The 9,715-nt window shown below is 49.1% G+C and overlaps 1 protein-coding gene across 2 annotated transcripts; it reads left to right on the top strand.

The window, feature by feature from the left end:
- The first annotated feature begins 156 nt into the window (after positions 1–156).
- LOC117871322 (cytochrome c oxidase assembly factor 4 homolog, mitochondrial) lies at positions 157–4,030 on the top strand. 2 transcript variants are annotated; one of them, XM_034759190.1, is made up of 2 exons: positions 157–217; positions 3,503–4,030. In XM_034759190.1, the coding sequence occupies exon 2, from the start codon at positions 3,513–3,515 to the stop codon at positions 3,765–3,767; it is 255 nt and encodes an 84-aa protein (XP_034615081.1). In that variant the 5' UTR covers positions 157–217; positions 3,503–3,512; the 3' UTR covers positions 3,768–4,030. The 2 variants fall into 2 exon arrangements, with proteins under 2 accessions (XP_034615081.1, XP_034615082.1); XM_034759191.1 differs by having other exon boundaries at positions 187–254.
- Positions 4,031–9,715: the final 5,685 nt, after the last annotated feature.

Raw genomic sequence — 9,715 nt, 5'->3', positions numbered from 1 at the left:
GGGGGGGGGGGTGGCTCCCACCTCAGCACCTGGTTCCAATCGCTCTGGATCCGCATAGTCGCCGCCATCTTCCCTCAGCACCGGAAACGCCACCTCCTGACCCGGAAGCGCTGGGGGAGGCTCACCCAATAGGAAAGCGCCTCCTCCCCCCTCCCCACCGAATCCTTAAAGGGGCCGCGAGGCGGCGGCAGCGGAGAACGGGCCCTGCTGCGCTCAGGTGAGCGGCGGCTGCTCGCAAACCCCCCCTCCTCCCGGTGCGTGTCTGGCCCGGCCGCGTCTCGCAATTGAGGGGTGGCGGGGACGGAGACCCCGGGGCTCGGGGCAGTGCTGAGCGGGGCGGAGGGGCGCTGTGCTGGGGGCCCCTCGGTGCCGGGCCCGCCCTGGGGGGTGGAGGGGGCCGGGGGGTGTTTGATGCGGAGGCCCCTGGGGCCGAGAGTCCGGCTGTTTCCACCCCGGCCAGGCCAGCTGGGCTCGGGCTCCCCAAATCAAGCAGGGGGCAAATGCAGCAGCCCTTTGAGTCCTAACCTGTTGTGAGATGCCGCCGTGCGCTGTTAACCTGTGGTCACGTCTCACCCCAGCAGTGGCCGCTTTTCAGTGGCAGTGTGTGCGCGTGGGGCACAGAAAGCCTGACTTCAGTACCAGGCAAACTGGGTGAAACTATAGTAAAGAACAAAATGGTCAGACACGTAGATGAATATAATTTCTTGGGGAAGAGTCAACATGGTTTTTGTAAAGGGAAATCATGCCTCCCCAATCTACTAGAATTCTTTGAGGGGGGGTCAACAAACGTGGACAAGGGGGATCCAGTGGCTGTAATGTACTTAGATTTTCAGATAGCCTTTGATAAGGTCCCTCACCAAAGGCTCTTAAGCAAAGTAAGCTGCCATGGGATAAGAGGGAAGGTCCTCTCATGGATTGGTAACTGGTTAAAAGATAAGAAACAAAGGGTAGGAATACAAAGGTCACTTTTCAGAATGGAGAGAGGTAAATAGTGGTAGCCACCAAGGGTCTGTACTGGGATCAGCCCTATTCAACATATTCATAAATGATGTGGAAAAAGGGGTAAACAGTGAGGTGGCAAAATTTGCAGATGATACAAAACTACTCAAGATAGTTAAGTCCCAGGCAGACTGCGAAGAATCTCACAAAACTGGGTGATTGTGCAACAAAAATGGCAGATGAAATTCAATGTTGATAAATGCAAAGTAATGCACATTGGAAAACATAATCCCAATTATACATATAAAATGATTGTGTCTAAATTAGCTGTTACCACTCAAGAAAGAGATCTTGGAGTCATTGTGGATAGTTCTCTGACAACATCCACTCTATGTGCGGCAGCAGTCAAAAAAGCGAACAGAATGTTGGAAATCATTAAGAAAGGGTGTCAAGTATCAAAGAGGTAGCCGTGTTAGTCTGGATCTGTAAAAGCAGCAAAGAGTCCTGTGGCACCTTATCGACTAACAGATGTATTGGAGCATGAGCTTTCGTGGGTGAATACCCACTTCGTCAGACGCATGTCATGTATTCAACCACGAAAGCTCATGCTCCAATACATCTATTAAGAAAGGGAAAGAAGATAAGACAGAAAATATCATTTTGCCTCTATATAAATCCATGATACACCCACATCTTGAATACTGCGTGTAGATGTGGTTGCCCCATCTCAAAAAAGATATATTGGAATTGGAAAAGGTTCAGAAAAGGGCAACAAAAATAATTAGGGGTATGGAATGGCATCCATATGAGGAGAGATTAATAAGACTGGGACTTTTCAGCTTGGAAAAGAGATGACTAAGGGGGGATATTATTGGAGGTATATAAAATCATGACACGTTGAGAAGTAAATACGGAAGTGTTATTTACTCCTTCTCAAAACACAAGAACTAGGGAGTCACCAAATAAAATTAATAGGCAGCCGGTTTAAAACAAACAAAAGGAAATATTTCTTCACACAACGCACAGTCAACCTGTGGAACTCTTCGCCATTTGACGTTGTGAAGGCTAAGACTATGAGAGGGTTCAAAAAAGAATTAGATACATTCATGGAGGATAGGTCCATCAATGGCTATTAGCCAGGATGGGCAGGGAGGGTGTCCCTAGCCTCTGTTTGCCAGAAGCTGGGAATGGGCAAGAGGGAATGGATCACTTGATGATTACCTGTTCTGTTCATTCCCTCTGGGGAACCTGGCATTGGCCACTGTCGGAAGACAGGATACTGGGCTAGATGTTCTTAAGAGTTATGAGCTGTATTAGTATTTCTAGTGGTGGCAGGATGTGGAGTACCTAGCAGCATGAAAATCAGTCAGCCAGCTAAAGGAGAAACCAAAGTAACTTCTTTTGATCTGTTTTTAGGTTCTTGCATGTAAAAAATGTTCACTGGATCAGATGTTTATGAGTTCAAAGCAGAATTTTGGTTCATAGCTAATGGGAACACTATGAGACAGTAGTGCCATAAGAGCGATACCATGTAATCTGCCAAGAGAAATAGTGAGAATCCAATAGTTTGAGTCATTTGAAGTTAGACTGGACAAAGTACTGGAGAATATACTGTGTAGGTAGGTCATAACCCTGTACTCTTAGGAAACAGACCTAATAGATTTTTTTCCATCCCAGGAGAACTGATTGGGCTGATACGCTAGTAGAATAGATCACCGCTTTAGTCTGTGTTCTGACCCCTGCTGCTTCATTCCCCAGCTTCTCGGAGCAGCACAGCAAACTGAAAGGAATAAGCTATAAAGTGCGTCAGAGCTTGTTAATTTCAAGTTGATAATACTTTATTGGTGTGACCAGTTATATTTTATACAAGTGTTGGACAGGCACCTGGTGGATTCCTCTGAGGTAATAACAAATTAAGCATCTGCCTGTGACAGGGCTTCAGTGTATCGGATTCAATCCCGTGTCCATTTGCACTCTATGACTAAGTCAGTGCGCTTCACCAACATCGTAGTTAATAAGAATGGCCTTGTGATTAAGGCACAGCACTGATGTTCAACTGGCCTGGACTGACAGTGTAACGTGGGCAAATTGTTTCTGAGCTGAATTTTCAGAGGTGCTGAGCATCCACAACTCAAAGCTGAAGTCAGTGGGATGTGTGGCTACTCCGTAGCTCTGAAAATCAGGCTCTTTATTGCTCAGTGCCTCAGTTTCCTCCACGGTAGGTAGAATGACACCCTGCAGGATCATTGTGAAATTTAAATCTTTCATGTTTGTAAAATTCTTTGAATTCCTTAGAAGATGCTATAGCAGGGGAAAATATTCACAAGGAGTATGGGAGGTCCCACCAAGGTGGGGGCGGCAATAGGGAACGCTGGGGGCATAGATATGCAGAGTGAAGGCTGGGAGTACAGTATCTCCACTGGCCCTTCTCCCCTCCCACCCCGTCATTTCTTATTTATGACTCCCCAGTGGCACAAGGCCTATGATTGAGTTTTTGTGACAGGGTTTTCTAATGACATTTTCCTCCCCCTCTGCTACTCTCCTCTGATCCCACACTCCTTAGATCCAACAAGATGTCTGGTCCCAGCCCTCAAGGTCACAACTGGAGCCAGAAGTCAGAAGACGAGGAGGATCCCTTGGATCAAATGATCTTGCGCACTGGCTGTGCCACTTTCCATTATGCGGTGCAGGAGTGCATGGCTGAACACCAGGACTGGAGGAAGTGTCAGCAGCAGGTACAGGCCTTCAAGGACTGCATGAAGGAACATCAGAAGCAACGAATGGAGGAACTGCAGAAGAAGCAAAGGTTAGCCCAGGCCAAGAGCTGATAGAAAAGACTCAAGCTTGAAGCTCAAGGGATCCAAGTCTAACTCAGCCAGAGCATGGAGAATTTAACTGCTGAGAAGTATCCTGCTGAATCAAAGAGAGAGAAAACCTACTCCCTCTTGGGACTTGGCACGTACATTAAGGGGACTGATCATAGTAATCAGGATGGGGTTGGCTTTGCTGATGATGTGTCACTGAATATTTTTTTTACAGTGGAAATATCAGGTAAAAATTTATTTTAAATTTTCAGGTGAAAAAATAAATGGATTTATTGTTCCTACTTCGGGCAATCCTGTCATTCCTGTTCTGTCTCATGTTGTTCTGTAGTGCCCATCGCTGTAATATAGGAGCTGAGGATGATCTAACATTGTACCCAGGGCAGCCACTGGTACATTCTCAGTTCAGTGCGCGCACGTTATGTAAGAAATCAGGAAAGGATTCTTTGGGTGGCACTGCTGTTTGGGTGGCAATACCACAACCCCCCTACAATAGGATTGTGACCCAAGGGTTGGGACCCCCAGTTTGAGAAATGCTGCAGTGAAATTACACATTTTTCATGGGTTGGTCGTGGCATAAATAGCAAATTTCGCAAACGTTACACCTCCGCAAAATTTGCTATTGATGCCGTAACCAACCCATGAAAAATGTATGATTTCTCTGTGATTTAAGTAGCCCCCTATTTATAGATAACCTGAGCCCATGCCACCAAGCACCTTGAAGAGAAGAACCGAGACCTTGAACTTGACCCGGGGTTTATGGGAAGCCAGGCTAGAGAGCGGAGGAATCTAAAATCCGTTTTTTATTAGAGACAATCATGGTATAAAATAATCAGTGCTTGCAGAAGCAGACAAACCCATACGCCCCTGAAATAAGATGACAAACCACAACACGAGCATTGCTGGCTGGGGCAGTGCTTGGTCCCAGCAGCAAAACTGAAGGAGCCCTGGAAAAAAACCCGCATCTCTTCATTTCTGGGGAACTTTCTCTAGAAAGTAATAGGCCCAAAGTCCACACTCATTGACTCCGCTGTAAAGCCAGAGTAACACCCCTGAAGTAGATGGGAGTTACTATGGATTTACAGTGGTTAAACAGCTGAATCTTGCCCCTACTCTACGTTTCCCAGGGCTTAGTTTGCAGCAAGACTACATTTCCCAGAATGTCCTCTGCTCGAGTCTCCCCCTCCCTCAATTACGTAAGCCAGCAAGTCTTTCTGCAGGTCTCTCTCCTGGAGCAAGGAAGTTGCCATCAGTCAAAGGAACCCCTGCAAGCAGAGGAGTCCCACACAAATAACAGAGTATTCATGGTTATACAGCATGGCACAAGAGTAATAGATGAACAGTGGCAAGTAAGTCTCTGTCCCAAAGGTCTTACAGTGTAATCAAAGGGCACGTAAAGCCATATACAAAGAAGCTTTAGAACACAATGCAACCAGCGAGGATCAATATGACAAATGGTTCCAATCCACCCCTTCAAAGCCCCTGGTTTCCCCTCACTCCTGGTTCTCCTGGCAGAAGGACGACCATTTGTGTATACGCAAGGCCCCAAAGTGGGCTGAGTGCTTTCTAAAACAACCAGAAAAGCCATAGCCCTGGCCTGAAGATCTACAGGGGCAACATGGGGAGGGAGAAGGTTCAAACAGCTAAATAATCAGCAACTCTAGAGCCTGCAGAATAGAAGCTGGAAGGGCCTGGTGACAGCAGAGGGTTGGTGGGGAGCCGTGTGCGCGCACTGGGGGCGGGTGGGACAGAGACTAAGGCTTTAAAAAGCTTCTCTGGCTAGAAGGGGAGAGGATGGGGGGGCTGCTGAGATCAGGCACTAAACTCCCATAGCAGATTGGCCGGCCTTTGGGGACAGTGGGAAAGGAAGAAATCAAAAGGAGCAGCTGTCCCCAACCACACTGCTGCTGGAAGAGGCTGGCCAAGAGGGTTTAAGTGCCTCACCCCTTTCCAGCCAGGCTGGGCTACAGGGGAGAGCTCTCCTGCTGCTGAGGAGGAATGGGGCCGGGGCATTGGTCACCTTCTCAGCCCCCTACACGAAAGGGGACACAGGCTTCCTAATCCTCCCGCTGGGGCAGAGTCTGAACCGCTGATCTGGACCCCTTTGCCCCTGTTCTTTTGCAAACCTTGAGGCTGAGGTGTCACTGGCTGACCTACTCCTGTGCCAGCGCTGCCCTCTGCTGGCACTACTGTGCAATGACACAGGCTCAAAAGCGCCAGGCCTGTGGCTGGTTTGTATTGACAATGGCAGTCGCTGTGGGGCAGGAATTGGCTTGGAGCCCTGCAGGTGGTGGGAAAGAGCCACACTGCAGCAACAGACCCTGGGAGAGGCCTGGCAGACCCAGCCACACTGGAGCTTTGGGGGGAATGTACGCCACAGCAGGAAGAGCCCATACAAGGCTGCAGCGTGTCCCCCCACCCCAGCCCCAGGAGGGATTCAGCCAGGAGTGCCCCATGCATCCAGCACAGTCAGCAGAGGGTGGAGGAACTGTGGCACCACTTGCTTTATGTGCCCTGTGCTAGGTAATAACAGAGGAGGGCTCCATGCTTGTTAAACTAAATTGGCTCTTTATTACAACTATTTACCAAGCTATTCCAGCCATGCACACACAGACTGACTTCCTACGGCCACCTAGGGTGATCACTCACATCCCCAGACTACTGGACATTGCAGTGCTCCTGGGAATGGAGTGGGCCTGCCAGGGTGGGCCGCCCCACCCTCACCTGCATGACCCCATGCCTGCTGGCATGACCTGCGCCGCCCAAAGGACATCAATGTGAAGAGCGGTGAGGTCACGCCAGTGAGGGTGGAGTCTGGAGTGGCGCACTCTTCAACATGGCATCCCCCATCTAATGCCAGACAAAACCACATCTGGGACAGGGGGCACACCTTAGAAAAGCAGAACTGTCCCAGCTTAAAACCAGACGAATGGCCTGCCTAGTGCCTCCTCCAAACACCTCCGTCCTGCAGCGTGTGCTCTTCCTGCCACGCTCCGTGATGTCTGCTCCACCTTTCCAGTATTGCCAACTTCAAGAGATCACAAATCATGAGTCAGACCCCCCAAAATCATGAGATTGGCCCAAAAATCAAGCCTTAAAAAAAAAATTCAATTGTGTTTTTTAGGTCATTCTCTTGATGGTTGAACTCCCCTTGCCCATCCCAGGGTGTGTGCATGTGACAATGGTGTTGCCCACACTTCCACAAGTACTATAGAAGGTGATTTTTGTCTCCTGCTGCAGGAGCTCTCACTCCCACATCTGCCCGTCTCCTGCCCAGTGATTAATCCTGTCCCCCAACCCCCCACCCCCCACCAGTTCTCTCCCCACTCAACTCCCCTCAGTTCAGCCCCCCAGCCTCCATCATCCCCACCCCGTCAGTTCAGCTCCTCTACCCCATTGACCCCACCAGCCTCAGTTCACCCTCCCACCACTCACCCCATCAGCCCCCACCCTCCTCACTTCAGCCTCCCTGCAGCCCTCCCAGCCTCAGCTCTGTTCCTCTTAAGGTTCTTCACCCTCGCCAGGCCGTGGGCAGCAGTGGGATCCCCTCTCCCATTTCCCAGGATGGCAGGGGAGCAGGAACCCAGGGCTGACAGCTGGAGTCCCAGCCACCCCTGGGGAAGCTGATAGGATTTCTAAGTAAAATTAAGCCTCACTTTTAGAACTCTCAACTGTCAGGGGTTTTTTTTCTTTTCAGTTTATTCAACTGCTCATTTGAGGGCAGGTCCACCCCCTTCTCTCTCAGGTGAAGTTTCTCATCCCTGCTGGGGTGTAGCCACGCTGTCTCTTGTCCCTCCCAGTTAGCTGGAGGGCCTTGTTTCTGATATATCAATGAATTTTCATTGTCTTTCAAGCTACTTCGGAATTAACTGCCTGGTGGAGAAACCACATTCCTTTGTTCAGAGTGGGGTAATTCCTGTCTGACTGGAAACACATTTGTGCCAGGGCTAGAGATTTTTTTTTAAATCCTGACATTTGAGAGTTGAATCGCGAGATCGTGAGCAAGGCTTCATTTTCCTCACAAATCGCGTCTTTCGTGATCCATTTGTGAGTTGGCATGTCTGTCTTTCCTTTCCACAAACCAGAGGTCACTAGCACACAGAGCCTGTGCAGGAACAGGGCCTTTACCACCAGCCCACTGCAGCCTCATAAATATGGTCTTCGAGCCCAGGTCCCAGTGCCTCGTTGTGTTCCTGCTAGGTGTACTGCTGCCTTCTTTCGGCTGGGTGGCTTCCTGGTGGTCTTCTGTATTGATCATACACCCCATAGCTTCTGACTCCCCTACATCCAGCTGGCTAATGGGCATGCAGGGCCCCAGTCACAAACGTGTGAAAAAGCAGGCTAATGAGGACAGAAGGTAGAATGTTGCGGCCCAGATAGGAACAATTATTCCATTCCCCTGCCCCATCTTTGTATAGCTCCCCCTGGTGGGGCACAGCGTGGTAGCTATATGGGTGCTGGGAATAAAGCACTACTTCTTGGCCCACCTTTATTCATCCCGGAGTGCATCACCTCCATGCTAAATCTACTGCCACGCTCCTGAGCTGATTAAACCAGGACTCAGATTTTAAAACAGAGGGGACTGACTCTCTTTATAAAATAAGTGCTGGAGAATGGGGGTCATTTGCAACAAGACATGATATTTCCAGCCCCAGGTTGGCTCCAACACAGCAGAATGCTGGGGCCCAGTTACAGACTGGTGAAAAACTGGGGTATAATTAGGAATGAAGCATGATAGTCCAGCACCAACACACACAACAGGTTATGGCCCAGTTCTAAACCATTATGGGTGAAATCTTCGTCCTGCTGAAGTCAATAGGAGTTTTGCTGTTACTTTCAACGGAGCCAGAATTTCACCCTATTACTCCACTAACCCCTAAAATGCCATTGTGTGGATCCCCAGGTAGGGCATAGACTTGAAATATATGGATGTAGGGAAGCAAACAGCCCCTCTTTCCCCACCTCTCCTCACAAGAACCATCCCTGAGAGTGTCAACTCTATCCTCTCTACTTGGTCTACGTCTAACGTAGTGTTCAGATCCTTCCCCCACCAAAGCAGCACTCAGATTTTAAAACTGGGACATTGGCTTTGCTCCTAAAAGAACTAAAAGTGGGGTAATTAGGCAGCAGATGGGATGGTCCCAACTCAGGGTCAGCTCAAACTCAAAAGCAAATGCTCACCTGGTAGAATATGGGGACTCAGTCACAGAGCTGGAAAAACCAAGATAACGAGGACTAAGAAAGGAGTCAATGCCACTGTCAGTTCAACCCAAAAACGTGTGTCAAATCACACAAGCTGAATGCTCTGCTGTAGGACCAATGCCCTCTGTATTCCTCAGGCCCAAACTAGGAACAGACCCAGCATCTGGAACTTAACAGAAATGCATTTTCCAGGTGGTGCTATCTCCCTTTACTGATGTGATTGGGGGGAGGGAGGGAATTGGTTAAATAGAAAAAGAGATGAACGGAGTCTCTTGTTCTTCGTCCCCTCTGCAAATACATGTATACGGGAGATACAGGGTTTGTTAAGGTATTGGCAGCTTGGCACAGCTCCTCAGGATTCCTGGGTGAGTGCAGAGTTGTGAGACTCCGACCTCCTGTAATAGCTTTCGTATAATGCAGGGGCATCAGGGCTTTTTGGACACAACTAGCATGTTGGCTGCTGTATTACTTTAGTAATTGAGGGCATCGGGAAAGCGATCTGCTGGTGCGAGGCCCAGGCAAATGCACCAAAATAAATCCCCCACTTTTCTAGTGGGTTTTAAGTCAAGATGTTCAAAAACAGGTGCCTAAATAAGAACTGAGGCACCTAAATACGGGGCCTGATTTTTCAGAGGGTAACGTCTGCACTGCAGCTAGAAGCAGGTTTGAGCTAGTGGGCTAAAAATAGCAGTGTGGGTGTTGTGGCACAGACAATGGCTGGGGCTAGCTGCCTGAGTCCAAGGCCACCTGAC

Source organism: Trachemys scripta, chromosome 1 (assembly GCF_013100865.1).
Source record: "Trachemys scripta elegans isolate TJP31775 chromosome 1, CAS_Tse_1.0, whole genome shotgun sequence".
Classification (NCBI taxonomy): Eukaryota; Metazoa; Chordata; order Testudines; family Emydidae; genus Trachemys; species Trachemys scripta.
The sequence above is the reverse complement of the archived record's forward strand: the minus strand, read 5'-3'. Positions and strand labels throughout refer to the sequence as shown.